Below are 24,237 nucleotides of genomic sequence, written 5' to 3'. Positions count from 1 at the left end.
TAAAAATTGGGGCACAGACAAAAGTTTGGAAATAATAATGGTATTTGATATATTTTCAGCAACAATAGAGCTTATAAAATAATAGGGAACACCTTAAAATGCCTTAAAAAACAATACGGAGTGTTGATAAGGATCTGAATTAGTAGAGCTCCCGTACATTGCCAGTGGGAATGCAAAATGTCAGAGCCACTTTAAAAAACATTTGGCCATTCCTTATAAACCGAAACATAAAATTACCATATGACCCAGAAATACTACCCAATTATAGAGAAAGAAACAAAATAAAAATACATGTTCATATAAAGACATGTATTCAAATATTTGTTGAATATGATTAGTAAAATCATAAAACTAACACAAAAGACCCAGAACTGCCAAAGCAATCCTGAGGAACACAAACCAAGCAGGAGGCATAACTCTCCAGTCTTCAGGCAATACTATAAAGCTACAGCAATCAAGATAGTATGGTACTGGTACCAAAAGAGACATACAGACCAATGGAACAGAATAGAGAACCCAGAAATAAATCCAGACACCTTCTGTCAGTTAATCTTTAACAAAGGAGGCAAGCAAGTAAAATGGGGAAAAGACAGTCTTTTCAGCAAGTGGTGCTGGGAAGCCTGCACTGTGCTTGTAAATCAGTGAAACTGGAACATACCCTCACATCATGCACAAAAATAAACTCAAAATGGCATAAAGACTTAAGTGTAAGACAAGATACCATCAAACTCCTAGAAGAGAACATAGGCAAAACATCTCTGACATCAACATCATGAATATTTTCTCAGGTCAGTCTCCCAAAGCAACAGAAATAAAAGCAAAAATAAACCCATGGGACCTCATCAAACTGACAAGCTTTTGCACAGCAAAGGAAACCAAAAAAAAAAAAAAAAAAGACAATTTACAGAATGGGAGAAAATAGTTTCAAACGATGCAACGGACAAGGGCTTAATCTCTAAAATACATGAACAACGTATACAACTCAACAGCAAAAAAGTCAACAACCCAATGGAAAAATGGTCACAAGACCTGAATAGACATTTCTCCAAAGAGGATATACAGATGGCCAAGAAGCACATGAAAAAATGCTCAACATCACTGATTATACGAGAAATGCAAATCAAAACTACCATGAGGTACCACCTCACACCAGTCAGAATGGCCATCATTAATAAATCCACAAATAACAAATGCTGGAGGGGGTGTGGAGAAAAGGGAACCCTCCTGCACTGTTGGTGGGAATGTAAATTGGTACAACCACTATGGAAAACAGTATGGAGGTACCTTAGAAAACTATACATAGAACTACCATATGACTCAGCAATCCCACTCTTGGGCATGTATCCAGACAAAATTTTCCTGGAAAAAGAAACATGCACCCGCATGTTCATTGCAGCACTATTCACAATAGCCAGGACATGGTATCAACCCAAATGTCCATCGACAGATGACTGGATTAGGAAGATGTGGTGTATATATACACAATGGAATACTACTCAGCCATAAAAAATGAAATAATGCCATTTGCAGCAACATGGATGGAACTATAGACTCTCATACTAAGTGAAGTAAGTCATAAATAGAAAGACAAATACCATATAATATTACTTATATCTGGAATCCAATATAAGGCACAAATGAACGTTTCCACAGAAAAGAAAATCATGGATATGGAGAACAGACTTGTGGTTGCCAAGGGGGAGGGAGTTGGATGAATTGGGAATTTGGGATTAATAGATGCAAATTATTGCCTTTGGAATGGATAAGCAATGAGATCCTGTATAGCACTGGGAACTATAACTAGTCACTTCTGACGGAGCATGATAATGTGAGAAAAAAGAATGTATACATGTATGTGTGACTGGGTCACCTTTCTGTACAGTAGAAAATTGACAGAACACTGTAAACCAGCTAAAATGAAAAATTAAAAATCATTATAAATAAAATAAAATAAATCCCTAAAGCTAATACAATCACGGTGTCCACCAGTTAGTGAAGGGACAAACTGCAGTATATTCATACTGGGGGATACTTATCAACTGCAAAAGGGAAAAATTATTAATGCATATAGCAAAATGGATGAATCTCAAAAACATTATGCTAGATGAAAAATATAAACACGAAAGTCTACAAACTGTATGATTCCATTAATATTAAATTTTGGAAAAAGTAAAACCATAATGACACAAAGTAAGGCAATGGTTTCCTGAGAATCGACTATAGAGAGGCAAATTTTCAGAGTGATAGAACTGTTCTATATCTCAGTCATGGGGGTAGTTACCCTATTATACATAATTATCACAATTATAAAACTATATGTCTTTAATGAATAAATTTTTTTTGTCTGTAAATTATGTATCAGTAAAGGTGAGGCTAAAAAAACAATAAGAATGTGAAAATAATTATTCACAGCCAAGAATGTTATAGCTAGCCAAACTATCATTCAGTTGTCAGAGTTAAGACAAGTGTATCTTCAAAAAGTCATGGGCTCAAAAACTATACCTCTGATACTCTTTCTTGGTAGGAACTCATGTTCAGGTCCATGAACATGAAAAAGTTAACCAAGAAAGAGTAACATATGAGAACCAGGAGACAAGATCTCCAACGCAGGAGAAAGGTTAAGTGAGTGCCTTAGAGGTAGAAAAACAGACTCTCCAGCATGAAAGCTGTGCTACAGTTCTATTGGACTAGAGGATGGGACAATGTTACAAAAAAATAATGAAGGAAACTACAGATTACTTGAAAAATTTGAATATAATAGGATAGATACACTTTTGGTAGAAAGTTTGGGACTAAAGTAGTGGTAAGTACATAAAACCTAAGCAAAGAAAATATTAGACAATTATTAACTCCAGAGAAAGAAAATGCAATGATAGTACATTAAAGGACTTGGCTCTGGATTATACTAACAGAGACATAATCATGGAAATACCAAAACTGATTGGAACAATGCTTATATAACTCCTAGTGTTTCAGTTTCACATATTACATGTGGACTTTCTAAATGGAATATGAGAACTTACCTCCTTCTCAAACTTCCCTTTCTCCTATTCTCTGCAGGTGAATGTGCTTAGTTTTGAATACCCTGGTCTATGATTCAAGATTAGTGAAAGACTGCAAGACTCATGATGAGTGTGATTAGGAAAACAAAGCTCAAACTATTACCTGAATACTAATATTACAAAATCGACCATAAAGAACTTCAAAAGCACAGGTAGGTTAAAATCCCTGGGGTCTAGAACACAAACAAAGATTTTAAATATATCTTCAGAATGGAGCTGATCGCAGTTCCCACTCATAAGATCAATATCCGGATAAAAGGTGAGTATACATAGAACAATACCTGGGACAGTGTGTGTGTGCTTGATACTTCTGTGAACAGTAATGGCAGTAGTTGTGGTGGTGGTGATGGTGATGGTGGGTGGGGGGGGGGGGGGGTGAAGTGATGGTGGTGGATATGGTGGTGGTGGTGGTGATGACAGTGATGGTGGTGGATATGGTGGTGGTGGTGGTGGTGGTGATGACAGTGATGGTGGTGGATATGGTGGTGGTGGTGGTGGTGGTGATGACAGTGATGGTGGTGGATATGGTGGTGGTGGTGGTGGTGGTGGTGATGGCAGTGATGGTGGTGGATATGGTGGTGGTGGTGGTGGTGGTGATGACAGTGATGGTGGTGGATATGGTGGTGGTGGTGGTGGTGATGGCAGTGATGGTGGTGGATATGGGTGGTGGTGGTGGTGGTGATGACAGTGATGGTAGTGGATATGGTGGTGGTGGTGGTGGTGGTGGTGATGGCAGTGATGGTGGTGGATATGGTGGTGGTGGTGGTGGTGATGCAGTGATGGTGGGATATGGTGGTGGTGGTGGGTGATGGTGGTGGTGGTGGGGTGGTGGTGGTGATGGCAGTGATGGTGGTGGATATGGTGGTGGTGGTGGTGGTGGTGATGAAGTGATGGTGGTGGATATGGGTGGTGGTGGTGGGTGATGCAGTGATGGTGTGGATATGGTGGTGGTGGTGGTGGTGGTGATGCAGTGATGGTGGTGGATATGGTGGTGGGGTGGTGGTGGGTGGTGATTGGATGGTGGTGGTGGATGATGGTGGTGGTGGTGGTGGTGGTGGTGATGGCAGTGATGGTGGTGGATATGGTGGTGGTGGTGGTGGTGGTGGTGGTGGGGGGTGGTGGTGGTGGGGTGGTGGGTGGTGGTGTGGGGTGGTGGTGGTGGGGTGGTGGGGGGTGGTGGTGGTGGTGATGCAGTGATGGTGGTGGATATGGTGGTGGTGGTGGTGGTGGTGATGCAGTGATGGTGGTGGATATGGTGGGTGGTGGGGTGGTGATGGGTGGGGTGGTGGGGTGGTGGTGGTGGTGGTGATGAGTGATGGTGGTGGATATGGTGGTGGTGGTGGTGGTGGTGATGACAGTGATGGTGGTGGATATGGTGGTGGTGGTGGTGATGGTGGTGGTGGTTGGTGATGGTGATGGTGGGATGGGTGGTGGTGGTGGTGATGAGTGATGGTGGTGGTTGGTGGTGGTGGTGGTGGTGGTGATGGCAGTGATGGTGGTGGATATGGTGGTGGTGGGGGGGGTGAAAGGGATGGTGGTGGGGGGGGGGGGGGGGGGGGGGGGGGGGGGGGGGGGGGGGGGGGGGGGGGGGGGGGGGGGGGGGGGGGGGGGGGGGGGGGGGGGGGGGGGGGGGGGGGGGGGGGGGGGGGGGGGGGGGGGGGGGGGGGGGGGGGGGGGGGGGGGGGGGGGGGGGGGGGGGGTGGTGGTGGTGATGGCAGTGATGGTGGTGGATATGGTGGTGGTGGTGGGGTGGTGGGTGATGGGTGGTGGTGGTGGGTGTATGGTGAATGGTGGTGGTGGTGGTGGTGATAGTGATGGTGGTGGATATGGTGGTGGTGGTGGTGGTGGTGGTGATATGATGGTGTGGATATGGTGGTGTGGTGGTGATGATGATGGTGGTGGATATGGTGGTGGTGGTGGTGGTGATGGCAGTGATGGTGGTGGATATGGTGGTGGTGGTGGTGGTGGTGATGAAGTGATGGTGGTGGATATGGTGGTGGTGGTGGGTGGTGGTGGGTGGTGGTGGTGGTGGTGGTGGTGGTGGTGGTGGTGGTGGTGATGCAGTGATGGTGGTGGATATGGTGGTGGTGGTGGTGGTGGTGATGGCAGTGATGGTGTGGATATGGTGGTGGTGGTGGTGATGAGTGATGGTGGTGGATATGGTGGTGGTGGTGGTGATGGCAGTGATGGTGGTGGATATGGTGGTGGTGGTGGTGTGGTGATGGCAGTGATGGTGGTGGATATGGTGGTGGTGGTGGTGGTGGTGGTGATGGTGGTGGATATGGTGGTGGTGGTGGTGGTGGTGATGCAGTGATGGTGGTGGATATGGTGTTGGTGGTGGTGATGACAGTGATGGTCGTGGATATGGTGATGGTGGTGGTGGTGGTGTGGAGTGATGGTGGTGGGTGGTGGTGGTGGTGATGATGATGGTGGTGGGTGGTGGTGGTGGTGGTGATGGCAGTGATTGGTGGTGTTGTGGTTTGAGCGTGATGGTAGGTGGTAGTATTGATGGTGGTGGTAGTATTAATGGTGGTGGCGGAGTTGGTGATGACTGGTGGTGTTGATGGTGATGGTGGTTTTGAAGGTGGTGGTGGTGGTGATGGTGGAGGCATTGATGGTGTTTATGGTGGTGATGATAGTGGTGAAGGTTGTGGCATGGTAAGAGGGGGCAATGCAGTTGCACAGACTCACCTTCCATCTTTCCTCGGCCTCTGCTCCTCTTCTCTGGCAGATGTCTCCTGCTCATTTTGTTGGTTGGGATTCAGTCTCATGACCACATCTAACTGTGAGAAGGCTGGGAAGAGTACCCTGGATTTGTGCCCAAGACAGGAGAAGACAGGCTGGTGAACTGCCAGCCATCTCTACCCCAGTGTAATCCAGCCTGGCCTTCACCTACCTCTTCAGGCTTTGACCCCACACACTACTCCAAGCTCCCTATGCGTTCCCCAAATTGGAATCACTGCTATGATCCCAAAAAGTGTTTTCCTTCTTCTGTGGCTGCCCTTCTTGGAACGTCCCTTTCCCTATCTCCACATGTTCAATTTCTGTGCTTTCTTCAAGACATGTACTTGATTCTGTGGGTTGAAATGTATCTCACTCCCTTCCCATTTTTCATCTATCTGTCTGCCAATGAACATGTCCCACTTTTACCTTATTTGTGGGCATGTCTATCATCTCCATTAAAAATCAAGCTCCTTGCAGACAACTGTCATGTCTTAACAGTGTGCTTAATCAAAGCAGACCTGAAGGAACTGTTTGAACCTAAACACATCATTCTCTTTCTGCCCCCATAGAACTGATATGATGCCTCCTTAAATAGCAGGTACAGAGTAGAGTGGTGCCTACTCTTGCCCACATGCGCCCCTTCCCCCATCCTTGGACTGACCATGGCACTCCAGCTCCCAGGACGAAATCTACTGCATCTGCAGACACTGAGAGCAGATATGCCAGAACTTTCAGCAGGCAGATCCTCTATGTGCTAGTCAAGGGCATGGTGACAATTATTTTCTCTTACTTCAAAACAAAGCTAGAGGGAAATTATTTTATTTCCTCCTATTTATTTTTTTTCTCATTTTTTCTCTTCCCTTCCTGCCTTTCTCCCTTGTTAAGACAATTATTTTCTTCCTTCTTCTTACCCTTCCTCCAACCTCACTCTTCTCCTAAACTTTATTTCCTTAAAGAAAAACATCTGTTTATTTGTCTCTATGTGGAAAAGACAGATCTGGATCAATAATCGTAATGAAGTACAAAATTACACAAGCGTGTTTTTCCCTCTTTGGACTTCTGCAAGCCAGCAGAAAATTTTCCATACAGAAGGGGCAGCAGAAAGAGAGAAAATAACCCTGGTCCCCTCTTCCCCACAACACCATGAATTCAAAGCCATCTTGCTTATAAATATGCTACATTGCTCTATCCAGACATGGTAGTTTGGATCCCCTTCAAACAAGCTGCCAGTTGATGTTTTGTAGCTTGATGTAGATTACGCTAGAGCTGCTGAAATGCAGTTCCATGAGCAGCCAAAATGGAAATAAATTTGCGGTATCCACTCAAAAGTCAATCCTTATGCTTGGGCTATGTGTATCAGGGTCCACTAGCCAGCTTTTCTTCTCTGGCAGATGAACTTGCCAACATATACTCTGCTCAACTTAGGACACCTGCATCGTCATCCCTGTTGATTGGCCCAGTTACAGATCTAGAAGGTAAGGATTTGTTTGTTTCATTATTGTCCATTGAGATGTCCTTGAGCAAATCGTTGTGAGAAGAAAGATGAGAACTTTCTAGAGGGAAGGAAAAAGCATTTCAACGCATAAGCACCTCTCTCCAGCCAGGTCAGTGCCCAGTGATGAGTAAAGGGAGTTCTGAGAACAGATGGGGACATGTGGTGAAGGGTAACAATGGTGCCCCCCAAAGACCAACAGCCTGGAGTCAGGACAGTTAGAGGCCGCATCATGCAGAAGCTAAAGGCACAGGCCCTGAAAACAGCCTGCTCAGTTGAAAATAGAAATTCCCCATTTACAAAGGACAAGGGAAATTTTCCTGAGGATCCTGTGTTTTTGTTTACTTATCTGAAACTTGGGTAACTAAGAGCATTTATTTCAGAAGTTTCTTGTCAGGATTGAAACAATTAAAATGAGATCGTCCTTGCAAAGTTCTTATCAGGGCACCCGGCACAGAGTGTGAGCTAATGTCAGAGACTGGCCGGATGCCCGTCCCCTCCACTTCCTCCCTCTATATTTCCCATGCTCCCTTGCAACTAAGACTGTGCTGCATGATGAATTCTGGCCAGGGGAATGTGGGGGAACTTGTGTGCCTGACAAGAAAACAAACATGTGCACTGGGCTGAATGGTAGCTCACAAAAAGATAGATCAAGGCCCAACCCCCAGAACCTGTGAAGATGACCTCATCTGGAAAAAGGGGTCTTTGCAGATGGAATTAAGTCAAAGATTTTGACATGAGAGCATCTCAGATAGACCCTAAATCCAATGACATGTATCCTTGTAAGAGAAGAGAGACAGAAACCAGAGAAGAGGTCCAAGTCCAAGGGAACTCAAGAGTTGCCAGAAGCACAAGACCCTAAGAAGCATGGAATGGATTCTCCCTCGTGCTTCTGGAAGAAACCAATGCTGTCAACACCTTGACTTTGGACTCTGGCCTCCGGAATTGAGAGACGATGCATTTATGTTGTTTTATGCCCCCATGTTGCATCAACTTGTTATGAGAGCCCTAGGAAACTAAGACCATGTGGTCCCTCAAGCACTTTCTCTTGGAAGCAAATGACCCAAAGGGAGTGAGACCCCAGAGATGGAGCCTGAATCTCGGAGTCACCATCTGGGTGGGAGCTGCCCCAGAGAGCTAACCATGCGCGTCAAACGGTAGAGGGGTGAGAAACACGCTTCTGTGTACCGAACCACTGATATTCGGGGTTGTTTGTTACAGCAGCTAGCACTAATTACCCTGAGCAACAGAACTATTATTACGAAGGGATCTAAAGTAGGAATCCAGCTGAGACCTACACCGCAGACACAGCAATGCTGGATCATTAACCCACTGCACCATAACAGGAACTCCCTTTTGTAATTCTTAAGAGGCTGATTTCTTAATAAAAGGAGATTGTGGAAAATGTGATATAAACAAAACATATCATCCATATGGTCCAGCATTCTTAGAACCTGGAGTTTTGGCTAAAAATGCCCACACGTCTCCCTTGCCATATGTCTTGGGTTGGATTCCCTCAGAAGCAAACTTTGAGGCAAGGATTTGGATGCAAGTGGTTTGTCTGGGAGGTTATCTGAGGAAGCACGAGCAGGGAAGCAGGGGTGTGAGGCAGAAAGCCAGCATAGCCAATAGTGGGGGTCTCGGTTTGGGACCCACCTTGTCTGGCAGGCGGGACGGAACAACCTCTGAGTGATCCCACCTGAGAGCAAGGGAGCCAGAATGCGTACCTTCCAGACCTCCTTAGGCATCAGCTGAGGACCACTTTGAGCAGCAGGGATGCCCTATCACACCCAGTCTGCGTGCAGGCTGGGAGGAACCCCTGGGGAGTCGCAGATGCCTGCAGTGGGAGGCCATGGGCATCAGTGGAGCGACCAGAGGTGGGAGGTATAGGCAGGCAGGGCGTGCTTCTGTCTCTCCACGTTAATCACACCTCTCCAGGCCACACAGGCCGAGAGAGTGGACAGATGCCACGTGTCTGGGGAACTTGAGACGTCTACCTGCCCTGCTCCATAGTCGGGCCACGAAAGATGACCCTCATGGCAGAGGCCATGCCCTCCCTCCATCTCCATCCCTCCCCCCAGAGATCTGTCCCCATGTCCCTTTCCTGGAACTGGAACGTGGACACCGCAGGGATCCATCTTCAACCAGAAGGGAAAGGGCAGGACCTAAGGATGAAGGAAAAAAGAGCATGTTTCTGATGCCAGGAGCTGCTCTTCCAGCCCTGGAAGCCTTCATCTGGACTCTCAGGGTGAGAAGAAGCTCTTGCTGGAGCCACTGTTATTGGAGATGTTGGTTAGAGCAGCTGAGCTTAAATCCTGATCGCCACTCCCTCCCATCCCCTTCTGAGATTTGGACAAGAACAGCAATGGAGTGGCCCCAGCTCTGTTTGCTTCTGACCTTTCTTCCACTTCCATTCCCAGGGAATTTTAGCAAAAGCTTGTGCAACCTGGCCAGCGAGGGGCCTCTTGGAGCCTGGCTGGCAAAAAGCACAGCCTCATGTCTCTGATGGAGAGGCAGGGATGGGTGACACCAGCCCTGTTTGTGGGTTGAGCTTCTTCAGGAGACATACTGGCCCTGAAAATCTCCAGGTTGAGTCCTGGTCATGTGGCCATGGACCAGCCCCTCCACCTCTCTGAGCCTCTGCTTTATTTGTTTATGAAATGCAGGGGTGGATGAGCTCCCTGTGGCGGCTTGCAGCTCTGACCGCTCTTTGATTTATGAACAGGCAGACACAGAAGGAAAGCTGTGGATGGGGGTGAGAGTACCAGGTGAGGGAGTATTGGACGGAGGCCCTGGTAGTTCGTTTCAACCCAGACAGTCGCAAAAGCCACTCCACAAACGGCTCCCTGGAGTCACCATCACAACCCACGTCAGAGGTTATCAAATTAATAAAGTCTCCCGATTCCTGCTTCCCCACCCACCGTTCACCTCCGCCAGGAGATGTGCTTGGAGCCGTCTGCCTTGGGAGGTGATGCAGGAGGAGCGTTACAGCTGCCCAGCGCCTGCTCTGCCTCCTCCCCACCTGCAGCTCTGCAGCTCCTGCCTTCCGTGGCTTGGCTCAGTGCCCTGGTGCTGCGGAGGCTGCTGGCTGGCTGGGCTGCAAGCAAATCACATGCAGAAGAGCCTGAGCTACACTTGAACCATGAGAAGATCTGCAGTGACAGCCAGTGCTGGCCCCCGGCCAGCCTCTGCAGCAGAAGCCCTCTGTGTGTGGCGTTCACCCAGCCATGGTGTGGTCACGGCAGCTGCAGATGCCATAAGGCTGCCGGCTCATGTCAGACATCAACACCTCCATCTGGGGAGGTCCCAACGGATGTGATGATGGTTTTTAGCTTCTATCTCCAGCGACTGAGCCTGTTCTGCCAGTTATCGTAACAGCCTCACCATGGGGCCACGGCCTTGGACCTCAACGGATTCCTCCTCAGCCATCATCCGTGTCTGCACTGTCCTAATGGAGCCCAGTAAACTGTGCTTGCCCCTTGCCAAGGGATTCTTCACTAGCTAGGGTGGTGATAATCAACCCACACACATGGCAGTAGGTTACCAGACCAAGGGCGAAGGTGTAAGAGACATGGCACAGAAAACGTGACTGTGTGAATCTCCCATTGCGGCTGCAACAAATCGCCGCAAACTCGTACCTTGAAACAACACAGATTTACTATTGTGCAGGTTAGGAGTCTGCAGTGAGTTGGTGGCACATATATACAATGGAATACTGCTCAGACATAAAAAAAGAACAAAATAATGCCATTTGCAACAACACGGATGCAACTAGAGATGCTCATACTAAGGGAACTAAGTCAGAAAGAGAAAGACAAATACCAGATGATATCACTTGTATGTGGAATCTATAATACGGCACAAATGAACCTATCTACAGAACAGAAACAGACTCACAGACTTGTAGTTGCAAAGGGGGAGGGAGTGGGATGGATGTGGAATTCAGGGTTAGTAGATGCAAACTATTACATTTAAGTGGATAAGCAATGAGGTCCTGCTGTACAGCTCAGGGACCTCTATCCAGTCTCTTGGGATAGACCATGATGGGAGAGAATATGAGAAAAAGAATGTATATGTATGTATACTGGGTCACGTTGCTGTACAGCAGAAATCGACACAACACTGTAAATCAACTATACTCTAACAGAAATAAAATTAAAAAAAAAAGAAAATCAAGTTCCCATTGAGGTTCTGCAGGCTCAGCCAAAGACAACGCCGGTGGAAGTGACTGAGTCGGGGCCAAAGCCTGGTTCTACTGCCCCCAGGTACTGGGCGATCTTCTCCCCGACCCCAGGGAGGGTAGGTTGAAAGAAGGGGCTCCATTCCACATGGAAGGAATGACAAAAATGTGTGCAAAGGGGGATCCTGGATTTGCAGTGTTCAGACACCTGCTGTCCTTGCAGCCACCACAGCCTCGGGGATAAGTTGGCTTTCCCCCCTACCCCAAAGGAGGTGGCCTAGAAATGCACATGCCTTGGTGCTCATCTGTGCTGATTCACTGACTGTCAAGCCATCATCAACTGGGATGACGAGAAAAATCCACAACAGGGCTGCCTTTCTAAGACCCTCCTAAGAAAGGAAAGCAAAGAGCACAGGCTGACTTTAAACTCTGACCACATCAGGGGCTTGCTTGGCTGTTTACCGAATGAACATCACAGAGTTACTTTGTCTCTCAAATACGGGGCTCCATGCCCTCGAGTATGTTGGGGGCTGATTGCTGCAAAGTGCATGTAGAACGTAGACCTGTGTTTATTCATTCATTCTCCCTGCAAATATTTACCCAGCAACCAACCTGCCATAAAGCGGATGCCCCTGGCCTCACGGAGCTGCGGGTGAAATTGAAGCTGTAATAAGAGGACGTTCGGTTCCCGTCGTGGCTCAGCAAGTTAGGAACCTGACACAGTGTTTCTGAGGATGCATGTTGGATTCCTGGCCTCACTCACTGGGGTAAGGATCCGGTGTGACTGCAGCATAGGTCACAGATGAGGCTCCGATCCTGTATTGCTGTGGTTGTGGTGGAAGCCGGCAGATGCAGGTCAGACTCAACCCCTAGCCCAGAACTTGCATATGTCATGGGTGCAGCTGTAAAAAAAAAATAAATAAATATGTAAATAAATACTGGTCAGCTTAATCATGGGGGGCTTCAAGGAGGTGGTTGTCTCCATCTGAGAAGGAGGAAAGAGGGAGAGTGCTGGGGGAGGACGTGTGAAGGGGAAGAGTTAGATGAGAGGGGACCATGGGGCGTGGAATGTTTTCTCATCTTTAAAATGCATGCAGGCCAGTGGAACTGCTCTCTTGGTCACTCCAGGCCTGACCCATACAAACCTTTCAAGCCATCCTCCCCGTGGAGAATAGCTGTGACTCAGAACGTGTGTATCAGGCTCTGCTCTAAGTGACAAAGAAGCTTCTATTGGGTGCAGCCTATGGGAATGGAGGGCTGAACACTTCCAGCCCTAAGTTTTATCTCAGCCACTTCAGAAGGTAATGTGTCAGCTTGGATCTGAAGCGTGGTAGGAGATGACCAGATGCAAATGAGGGGCAGACCCGACCGCCCTGATGTGGGAGGGAGGCAAGGACAGGTGAAGAACCAAGACATCCAGAAAGGGTGGAGAGAGGACGGGTCTTCTCAGGACACATCAAGGCCACTGGCTTTCTCCTAAGAGCACAGGGAGCCAGGGCAAGGTTTTCAGTGTGGAGGCGGGAAGGCAAGGAGAAGTTGACACAATCAGATTCAAATTCTGTTTTTTTCTTTACTCTTTTTTAGGGCTGCCCTGGACAGAGACCTGTGCTGACATATAGAAATAGAGAATGCCGAGGGGGCAGGTGTTCAAAATCTCCACATTCAAATGGGCTTTACAGGGCAAGGGGCAGAGATGGAACAAGTTCAGTGGTTGTACTTTTGACAATCCTCTGGCTGTTTTGTCCATAAAGCCTGACCAAACCCATCATTATCCCTGCCCTGCAAACCCCTGATGCCCAGGGAAGTCTCATACAGCATAGCAGCATTCATTCTTATTCAATGAAGCATCTGTTAGCAAAGGAACAAATTATTTCAAGAAGGGCAACGTGGCACTTAACGGAGTCCACTGTCACAGCAGTGAGGAAAACGGAGCCAACATCAAAGCAGTCATTGAGAGGAAACAAGGGCGGTGACAACACCTCAGAGCCAGGTGTGTGGTAAGCTGGAGGTGCCGGGGAGCAAGTCCGGGGTGTTCTTCAGTCTGCTCACGTTATAGTAAGTGACTTCCAGAGAACTGGTAGCCCTGCTCCTGAGAAGGTGGATATTGTGAACTGAATACTTGTGTCCCCCAAAAATTTGTAGGGTAAAACCTGAACTCCCAACATGATGGTATTGGGAGATGGGGCCTTTGAGGGGTAACCAGGCTTAGAGGAGGTCCTAAAAGTGGACCCCCACAATGGGACTGGTGCTCCTATAGGAAGAAGAGACAGCAGAGCCTTCTCCTCACCATGCAAGGACAAAGCAGGAGGGAGGCCATCTGCAAACCAGAAAGAGTGCCCTCAATGAGGAACCGAATCTGCCAGCACCTTGATTTTGGACTTCCAGCCTCCAGAACTGTGAGAAGTAAATATCTATCCTTAAGCCCCCAGCTGGTGGTATCATGTTTTAGCAGCCCAAGCTAAGATGGTGGACATTGCCCAGGGACCAAAGACCCCACCTGGATCATCCATGATTTGAAGCAGAGTCAGAGTCAAGTGAAAACATGCCATAAATGTGAATCCTCACCCAAAGCACAATCCCTGGATAAGTTCTAATCCTACACTCTTTCTCCCTCTCTGGTCTCCCTTTGCAGTTACAGTATTTCATCAAGGTTCAACTTGGGGTATATAAAACATGTGCATTCAAAGGTACCAGAAGAGCTTGCAAGACTTGAGGAACAATGGCCCTGTGACGTTGACATCAAGAAACCCATGCCAAGGGGGAGGGTGTGGGGGAGGGAAGGATAGGGAGTTTGGGATTAGAAGATGCAAACTAGTGTACGCAGAATGGATAAACAGCAAGGTCCTACTGTACAGCACAGGAGACTCTATTCAACACCCTGTGATAAGCCACAGTGGAAAAGAATCTGAAAAAGAATATATAAACGCATAATTGAGTCACTTTGCTGTACAGCGGAAATTAACACAACATTGTAAATCAACTATACTTTAATAAATTTCGTAAAAAATAAAATAACAAATAGCTCTTAATGCCCCAAGAAAAGAGTCAAGCCACCCAAAATAGGTGAATTCTGGAAATGGCTGCTTCGTGCGTGAGATAGTCTCTCACTGTCATTTGAGATGAAACAATCCTTATGGCTCCTTCAAATCCCAAGGATGGAGTGTAAGAAAGACAAGGCAAGAACACAACAACAATGAAAGGAGCTAAAAACAGGAGGAACATAGAGACAAAATTATTGTTCTTTATCAATGATAGAACCACTACCTGGAAATCTTAAAGAACCCACTGAACCAGATATTATGCTGTTCAGTAAGATGAGTAGTTAGCAAGTTAAATATACAGATATCAGTTGTTTTCTTAGCAAAGAGGGAAAAGAAGGAGTGTGTGTTTTGGGAGCCTATTTGGAAGGACAATAAAAACTACGTAATACCTAGAAATAGAACCAAAAGAAATGTCCAAGACCTATACAAAGAAAACTATCAAACTTGACTGAAAGTCATAAAATGCCATAAAGATAATGCTATAAAGATATCAAGTATTCCTTGGAGTTCCCGTCGTGGTGCAGTGGTTAACGAATTCAACTAGGAACCATGAGGTTGCGGGTTCGATCCCTGGCTTTGCTCAGTGGGTTAAGGACCTGGTGTTGCTGTGAGCTGTGGTGTAGGTCACAGAGGCGGCTTGGATCCCGCGTTGCTGGGGCTGTGGTGTATGCTGGCGGCTGCAGCTCCGATTAGATCCCTAGCCTGGGAACCTCCATATGCCGCAGGAGCAGCCCTAGAAAAGGCAAAAAGACCAAAAAAAAAAAAAATTCTTCCCTCAATGTACCCAAGTTTAGCTATAAATTTAACATATTCTGCCTACCTGTGGAGTTCTATCTTTTCTGGAATATCTTGGATGTTTTCTTCCTGGATAGGTCCATGAGACCTGAATTATTTTCTGTTTTTAGTTCATGTGCATGGGTTTCAGCTCATTGTAACCAAATGACCAGCTCAACCTGGGCTGCCATTCTGTCTCTCATGGGCCCATGCATCTCAGGCTTGGATCCTCTCATGCTTCTCCTGCATCTCTCTCCAAGTGAAATTTTGCAGCTTCTTGAAAAAAGAAATTGTTTGGAGAATTCCTGTCATAGCACAGCAGAAATGAATCCAACTAGGATCCATGAGGATGCGGGTTTGATCCCTGGCCTTGCTCAGTGAGTCGGGGATCCAGCATTGCCAGTGAGCTGTGTGGCTCGGATCCCGAGTTGCTGTGGCTGTGGTGTAGGCCAGCATCTGCAGCTCCAACTCAACCCCTAGCCTGGGAACTTCCATATTCCATGGGTGTGGCCCCCAAAAGCAAAAATAAATAAATAAATAAGCAAGCAAACAAAACCCAAGACGTTTCTTTCTCTGTTTTAAGCTTTTTTATAGCTTTATCCAGCCTGAATACCAGCTTTAGCATCTATCAACAACTCCCTCCCACCAACTGCCTCAGTTCCAATGGCTACTGGTTCAGACTCACAAGGAAAAGCTTCTTCTTTTTTTTTTTTTTTGTCTTTTTTGCCATTTCTTGGGCCGCTCCCGCGGCATATGGAGGTTCCCAGGCTAGGGGTCGAATTGGAGCTGCAGCCACCGGCCTACACCACAGCTCACTGCAACACCGGATCCTTAACCCACTGAGCAAGGGCAGGGACCGAACCCGCAACCTCATGGTTCCTAGTCAGATTCGTTAACCACTGCGCCACGACGGGAACTCCAGGAAAAGCTTCTGATTGGCAGAACGCTCCTCTTGGGTCAGGTGTCCACCACTGGCCAGGGTGGCTGCAACCAAGAGAAGCAGAGTCCTGGGGGTTGGGTGGAGTCAAGGAAAAGGGTGTTGGGGAGGGAGGCAAGGATTGGCGCTTTACCTCGGGGGTCTACCATTAATAATCTTCCATTTATCAGACATCCACCTTGAGCCGTTTTAAACCCCTAACATTTTCCCATCCACCGTGCCAGGTAGATTTTGTCATCACCTCGATGATAAGGAAACCAGCTGCTCAAGGTAGATAACCTCTTTCTGATCACTTGGGTGACCTGTAGGTCAAACACAAAACCAGTTCCAAGTTTCAAGTGCTGAGGTCCTGTCCCCTGGCCTGCCCAAGTTGGGGTAGCAGAGCCTTGCCCCCAGGCTAGAATGTGCTGATATATTGTTCCTCTGGGTCTGCAGAGCTAAGCATGTCCTTCTGGGCCTTTCCCAGACTCTCCTGGGCCAACCATTCATGCTCATTACTGATAACTCTCACCAACTTTCAGATTGTTGCTGAGGGTGGCCATTCCTCTGAAAGACTTGAGTGATTTTCTAAGCCTGGATGAGCTGCCTCCCACGCTGTTCCACCACAGCACGAATCTCCCCCTTTTACTGTCTGTTTATTGGTGCCTCTTCTGCACCAACCTGCCAGCACCATACACCAGGTTCATTGACCTAATAGTTTAGTAAATATGCATGAAGTGAAATTGATGCCATGTGCAGCCCAGCTTGTGTACACCTTGGGGAGAGAAGTGCCCTCCTTCCCTCTTCGATGAACCCTGAAGCCCAGGGGAACAGAAAGGCCCTCCAAAGGCTGGAGCTGTGAGCCACTGCTCCTTCTTTAGGCTGATGAGACCATAGACTCAACACACCCAGTTCCCATGCAGAGGGGGGCACATTTGGAGTTTCTCTGTTGCTGTTGGCTGGAGAGTCTAAAACTCTCATGAACCCAGCTGGGAAGTTAAAAATTAAACCCATCCCTGTGGCTCATAGGAAGTCAGATTCTTTGTCTTGTGATTGGAACCAGGAAGGTGTATCAGAGTTGCTAAGAGGAAAAGAGAAAGAAGGAAGGAAGGAAGAAAGAAAGAGAGAAAGAGAGAAAGAAAGAAAGAGAAAGAAAGGAAGGAAGAAAGGAAGGAAGGAAGGAAGAAAAAGAAAGAGAAAGAAAAAGAGAGAGAGAAAGGGAGTTCCCTTATGGTGCAGCAGGTTAAGGATCTGGCATTGTCACTGCAGTGGCTTTGGTTGCAGTTGGGGTGTGAGTTCAGTCCCTGGCCTGGAACTTCCACGTCCCACAGGAATGGCCAGAAAGAGAAAACGAAAAAGAATGGCTGAGGAGCATCTCCAAACGTCTCAGTCCTCACCTCACTCCCCTCCTTTGCCCCCCTGGGGTTTGTCAGTGAGGGAGGATGTCCTGTCTCTTAGAGCACTGGGGAGAACCCCTCCCTGGGACTCCCCGATTTGCAGAGAGATTCCTTTGTAGGGAGCATCCTCAGGACAAAACCAGATTTGTTTCCAGGTTTGTCCGAGCCAGAAGAGACCCGTGCTGGCCATCAGGTCCAGACACATCCAGTAAGGGGGAAGCCCACTTCCTCTATGTGAAATATTCAGAGAATCAGGGAGCAGCGGGTTGCTGGGAGCAGGGGGTGGGGCTTGGAAGGAATTCTTCTGAATTACATAACCGTTTGCTCTCTTCTCAGCTTTCTTTACATGGCTGCTCCAGGGAACTGCAAAGACTACATCACATTCACACCCCGCTGTCCCATGACACTTTCTATGGAGGGTCCCCTCAACCTAATGTCCTCCTTTCAAGAGCCCCGAGGAGCCCCATCTGATTGCTAGTGCCATCACCCTCCTATCAAGTACTTTTCTGATTGGACACCCATCAGGAGAGTCAGAGTTTCCCCTGTTCCTAGCAGCCCCAGAGAATCGTCTCATAAAAGGGATTTTCTCCCTCAAGTCAATGAACACATTTTCAGGTGGACGTTTTGACAGTTAATCCTCCCAAGGCTCCCAGTCCTCCTCAGTCTGTACCCTCGGGACAGTGAACGGGGCCCCACCAGAAGAGCAGCAAGTCATGGCCTTACCTGCTGCTTGCTTCCTCCAGGGTTTACAACCCCATCCTTAGGCAGGTGTGAGCACACACACACATGCAAACACACACACACACACACAGCAGCTCCCTCCTCTTTCCACATTCTTCATGTTCTGCCTTGGTTGCTGATGAATTGCTGGCAAAGGAAAGAAAGCAGTTTCCCCACAGCGGTACCTAGAGCATCTCAGGATGAAGGCGAGATGCAGCTTCCTCATCAGGCTTTCATGCAGCAAAGCTCAGATCACAGCCAAACTTGGGAGCTTGTGGCTCCTGCCACGTGGGTCCCCAAGGCAGGCAAGTACTCAGCCCTGCAGGTCTTGGAAGAGCATCCTCGATGTGACAGACCTCACCTCGCTGCCTAATTTTTGAGGTGTGGAAAGCAATTTACCTGTGGGGTTTGCAGGGAAAGAGATGGGGTGGGAGAAACCTGCAGATTCTCCAAATTGCAAGATGTGCTAAATAATCCTAACAGGTGACAAATCACTGCCTGCGGAGTGTGAGGAGCTGGGGCAGGGGAAGGGGGGAACAGAGAACCACCTGGCCCTGGAGCCCCACAGGTGTGGAAAGCTGCAGGTGAGCGGTGGAGGCCCTCAATAGTGAGACATCCTCCACGGAGCTCTGAAACGCACCTGCTGCTGGCTGAAGCCCTCCACACAGATGCATCACCCTTCCCTTTCTTGTTCTCCTGGGTAAGAGAGTCTTTGGCACCCCAGGATCCCAGATCTAATCCCATCATTAGAAGAAAATGTATCACCATCTCCAGTCAGTAGTTAGTACTCTCCAAATGAGCTGGGCACAGGGAGCACGCAGCTCCTATTCTCAGCAGGAAGGTTCCTCACAGAAGGTACCAGGTTCCTGCTCTAACGCTTAGAGGGAGAAGAAAATAGACATCTGGCCTGCAGTCACTTCCAACAGTGGTAACTTCCCAAGTTCACATACAGGGAGAGATGGAGGCGGACACTTTAATCACACATCTTAACCACATTTTATTCCAACGTCAAGGAAAATAATTCGTTGCAGGGGGAGTGACAGTGGAGGTAAACAGAGATGAAGCCACTCACGGTTGCATCGTCTACACCTTCCTACCAGGGTATAAATAGCACGGTCTCTGTACATGCATTGCGGGACGGCTGTGCGTGTGGGAATAGTGTGCAGGTCATTTCTCTCAAGGGTGTTGCTTTTTTTAATTTTTTGACAGATGATGGTTGGACATGATGTCTCCCGGCAGACTAGGAAGGGGCTCTCCCGCTAGGACTGGGACCCAGCCTTTTTCTTCTGGAATTTTCTGAATTGAGACTGAATGGCCACCGCCGCGCGTTCTGTCTCGGGCGCATCCATGTCGATGTCAAATTCCTCCTGAACCTTCTTCTGCCCATCTGGAGCAAGAAAACACAGACACAAGGCAATCACTGAGCTGCGTGCAGGCAGACAGACAGCAGCTCTGGATCGACCAAGCCGCCGGGGCACCACGTGGTACCACCCCCAGCCCAAGACCTAGTTTGCAAAGTACAAGCCAGTGGAGCATGTCCTGAGCCTCATCAGAGCTCAGAAGCAGATGTCTTTTGAATGCCTAGGCTCTCCACCTGCTGAGAGAGACAGTGAAACTCAAAGACCCAGTCTCAACCTCAGATATTTTCTGTGCATGATTTTCTGTTTCTCATGGCTCCGTTTAATATTAGGATGACTGGATACACACTACTAGATATAAAGGAGATAAACAACAAGGACCTACTTGTATAGAACAGGGAACTACACTCGATATCTTGTAATAACCTATAATGGAATAGAATCTGAAAGAATATATATGTATATACTGAATCACTTTGCTATACACTTGAAACTAACACGACATTGTGAATTAACTATACTTCAATAAAAAAATTTAATGCTAGCAGTGCTATTAACTTCCCCTAGTTTCTTACGTCAGTGTAATTTAAATAGTGCTCCAGACAGGGACCCAATGGTACCTGATGCTCAGAACAGCTCGAGTTCACGGAATCATTGAGTTTCGATGCGTACACACTTCTGTTCCCAAGGAGAGCTTCTTATCGAATGAGGGCTTCTGTTTTTATCATTGTCATAAACGGGTGACACCATTTGACCTTCACAATTAGGCTGGACTTTCACGAGTCTTAAATGTTTTGTTCTAATGAGGTAGGCTTAGCATTTGTTTGCTAAGATAGAGGATTGAACTCATTCGGTTTAGATCATTGAAAATAGGATACAAGCCAAAGTGAAGTGGCCACATGGACGGATTGTCCCTTTGTGCTGTGTACCTTTGCAGCCAAGCCCTAGAAACAAATCAACAAAGCCCTCTTGTCACAGAAGGGAAGAATCTTTAAAACTCCTTCAGTCCAGTGAAGCTGATCATCAGAATCATTAAAGGTTTCTATTTAATGCAGACTCGGAGCTGCGTCTTGGCATGGCCACAGCGGGAAGGGTTCTGAGAGCGAGACCAAGCTGGACAAATCAGCATCACTGGGGGTAGGCTGGACAGCCCTGCTTTTTCAAAAAGACTCTCAGGTGATTCCAAGATGCAGCTGGAGTGGAGATCTAGCGACTTGGCTTTGGATGGAGTAGCTAACAAGGTCCTGGGGTAAATTCCTGGGGGAACTGGGGGCAGAAGGCGCCACTTAGCACCAGGGTCATGAGCATTCCTGCCAGCTTGGGCTTGTGCCTGGAGCAGAGGGGCCGGACAGGGTGAGGAGCGTGTCCAGCTGGGGGATGGGAGAATCTGGGGCACTGGGGACAGGAGAAGCCCCAGCCAGGGAGCAAGGACAGGGCTCTACCCCTGACCTTGTGACCAAGCAGCTGAGTTCATCCCTTAACCCATCTGTGCTCCATTCAGAGGGTTGTGGACCTTGAGATCACCTGCAAGTAGGCAGGTGCCGTCTCTCCTGCTTACTCTGTCCTGTTCTCTCGCTCCCTCTCTCTCTAGATGCATCTGGTTGCATGACATTGCCTTTGCACATCCTTTGGCAGGCTTCCCGCAGTTTTCCCAGAGACTAAGCAGGTTCTGCCTGGGGCCCTCTGATCCCACCTCCAGCTGGGTGGAGAGGACGCTGGTTTTGTAAGCCTTGCCCGACTGATTGGTCCGTGACCTAAATTGGTAGAATTATTTCCCTCTATCCCAGGTGGACTGTCACAGCCCATAAACATAGAGATTTTGAAGGCACTGAGGTCCAGAGACAATTTGGGGGCAATCTTTTTTAACCCATGAGAGCCCAGATGACTTGGAGAGTGGGCTTGTCTCTTGCTGCATCGGATTCCTGTTCCCACTGTAATCCACACAGCAGGGCCCTTTCTTCAGAGAGTCTCTAAGAGGCAAGGCCGGAGTTCTCGTTGTGGCTCAGCGGTAAAGAACCCGACTAGTATCCATGAGGACGCAGGTTTAACCCCTGGCCTGGTGAAGTGTGCTAAGAATCCAGCATTGCCGTGAGCTGTGGTGTAGGTTGAAGATGTGGTTTGGAGCCCAAGTTGCTATAGCTGTGGTGTAGGCTGGCAGCTACAGCTCCAATGCAACCCATAGCCTGGGAACTTACATATGCCTCAGGTGTGGCCCTAAAAAGACAAAAAAGAAAAGAAAGAAAAGGGGAAAAAAGAGGCAAGGCCATCAGGAGGGCTGGGAGTTTCCTAAGGCTCAAGTTCATCCTTTGAAAATGTTTCACTAAGGTTATCCCGTGAGCCCGGGACTAGAGCATGAGGATCTGGCAAACCCGAAATGCAGATGACTCCAGCTCACCAGCCCACGACAGGAGGAAGAGCAGCAGCTTCTGCACCAAGAACTACCCTAAGAGAGTTTGGAGTCCCATGTCCTTTTCCTGCCAGAGGAAGCCTTGCATCTACTGGACCGTGAATGCAAAGGGAGAAACGAGCCCTGATTCAAAAGAAGATGGGAGATCTCGCTTTCAGATTTAAATGTTGCTGCAGTCTGAAGTTTTTGAACAGCCTGGCTCCTCTTTCTCCTTTTCCAATAATGGAAGAAAACAGCAATATTATTTCTCGACACTTGATGAATGAAGATGCAGAAAATTATGTATATTTCGGGAATATATAATGAGACTGTAAGGACAGGTCATAAAAATGAATTTCACAATTAGGTCTTAAACTCCTATCTTCAGCCTAAGGTGATTTATAGATTCCTCCCTCGTTTGGAAAATAGTCCAGTGTTTAAAAAAGAAACCACTAATCATTCAGGAATCGTTACTTTCCTTTTACTTTGTGGAGTCAAGCATTTCTTGGGGAAGGTCTGCCATGGTTACCTCTTCTGCTGAGCTGACCAGGGATGTGCAAAGCAGGAGGGGACCTGGATTGCGGTGGAGACAACGAATTAAATTCAGTGGCACAGGGTTCAATGCAAACAATGTGAGTCCTGGAGACGGCTCCATGTGGTCCTGCCCTGAGCACCCCAGACTCAGTAGGAGCGAAGGGACGGTGGAGGAGAGCAGGCAGAGGACGACAGCTGGTGTCCGGAGCCCTGGACCCTGCAGGAATCCCAGACACCCAGCTGCCTGCCAAGGCTCCCTTCCCATCACCTGCGTGGTGGTGACAACGGAGGGGTGCAGGGTGGCTGTATGAAAGCTGAGCCTCCAGGGCAGAGGCAGGATGCTCACTGGCAGCAGCAGCTAAAACCAAGAGAGAGGACCTCAGCCATGCCGCTGGGGACAGAACGGGTCCTGGGAGGGTGTGCTCCCTGTGGGGGGAGTGTGCCCCCCCCATCACGGCTCTCCATGGGGCGATGGCTGTCTTATTCCGTGTCCTGCTCTCCTCCTGGTGTGTGGTCCATCACCCCACTGCTCTGTAAGGGTGAGGATTTCTCTGTCTTGTTCCAGCAGCTCACGCAGGGCACATAGTAGGTGTTCAGTGAGTGAACGTGGGTTGCAAATGAGCCCGTGCTTTAGTAACACAGGCAGCTGTGCAGTGCGGGCCTTTATCCAGAGGACCACAAAAAATCGGTCACTCTGGGTGGTACCCAGCTCATTTCTGTGTATAGGGGACACGCAGCCCCTCTTCTACCACCAGGCCTCTAAAGGATCAGGCCAGGAGGCACCAGGGCTAAGCCTCCATGGGTCACCGGTGAAGAAGATGGGAGATTTCTTCCCCAGATGGAAACGTGGCCACTTAGAATGACGTCAGGCCGTGTCGTCTAAAGAAATGCAGGGAGCGGTCAGGGCCCTGGTGGGGAGAAGGGTGACCCAGGCACGCAGAGGTGGGCACCTTCAGACGCTGGCACTGATGGTGGCTACTGGTGGTGGCTTCTCCCACCAGGGAGGTCCGGGTGGGCTTTTAAGCCTCTTCAAGCCTAGAGGAGCTCCTGCCGCCAGCACCAGGCCATGGAATAAACCGGCCTCATGTCAGGCAGACAGCGCCCTCCCGCCTCCTGGGAGAGGGCTGACCCCCTCCCAACCCTCAGACCCTCCCGCCCCAGGTGAGGGCCAGGATGTGGGTCCAGGTGAGGGCGGACCGGGGGTCTCCGCCTGCTCTGTGGCTCTTGGGGAGGTTCCGGCGAGCTTCTCTGAGTCTCAATCTGCTCATCTCAAAAGTGAAAAGGGAAACCGTTCTTTTTGTTTGGTTGGTGGTTTTTTTTTTTTTAATGAAGTAGTGGGGTTTTTTTGTTTTGTTTTGTTTGTTTTTGTTTTTTGGAAACTGTTTTTAAAAGCCTGCTCCACTTAGCCATGAGCATCGTGGGCAGCTCAAGGCTACTGCTTAAGTTAAACCCAGGTGGGTGGGGTGTGGGAGAAGGATATGGGCAGTCATGTGGTTCTCCGGCCCAGCCCGGGCCCTGCACCTGCTCAGAGGTGAGACTCACTGATGCTTGGGCCCATGGGAAGGGAATGCTTTCCTGTAGGGCTGGCCATGCAGCCATCAAACCCAGCCTCACACACCTCTTGCGTGGCAGGTGGCATTTGCTAGGCTGGCA

At 48.4% G+C, this 24,237-nt stretch overlaps 1 protein-coding gene across 2 annotated transcripts in view; it reads right to left on the bottom strand.

Annotated features, from left to right (window-relative positions):
* Positions 19,284-24,237, bottom strand: part of PCP4 (Purkinje cell protein 4) — a 66,738-nt gene continuing 61,784 nt past the window's right edge. For both annotated transcript variants that reach the window (XM_021071000.1, XM_021071001.1), the window contains exon 3: positions 19,284-19,693. In XM_021071000.1, coding sequence (XP_020926659.1) covers positions 19,566-19,693 — 128 coding nt within the window. In that variant the 3' untranslated portion in view covers positions 19,284-19,565. The remainder of the gene's footprint in view (positions 19,694-24,237) is intronic.

Source organism: Sus scrofa, chromosome 13 (genome assembly GCF_000003025.6).
Source record: "Sus scrofa isolate TJ Tabasco breed Duroc chromosome 13, Sscrofa11.1, whole genome shotgun sequence".
NCBI classification, from domain to species: domain Eukaryota; kingdom Metazoa; phylum Chordata; class Mammalia; order Artiodactyla; family Suidae; genus Sus; species Sus scrofa.
Note: the sequence above shows the minus strand (reverse complement) of the source record. Positions and strands in the feature narration are given on the sequence as shown.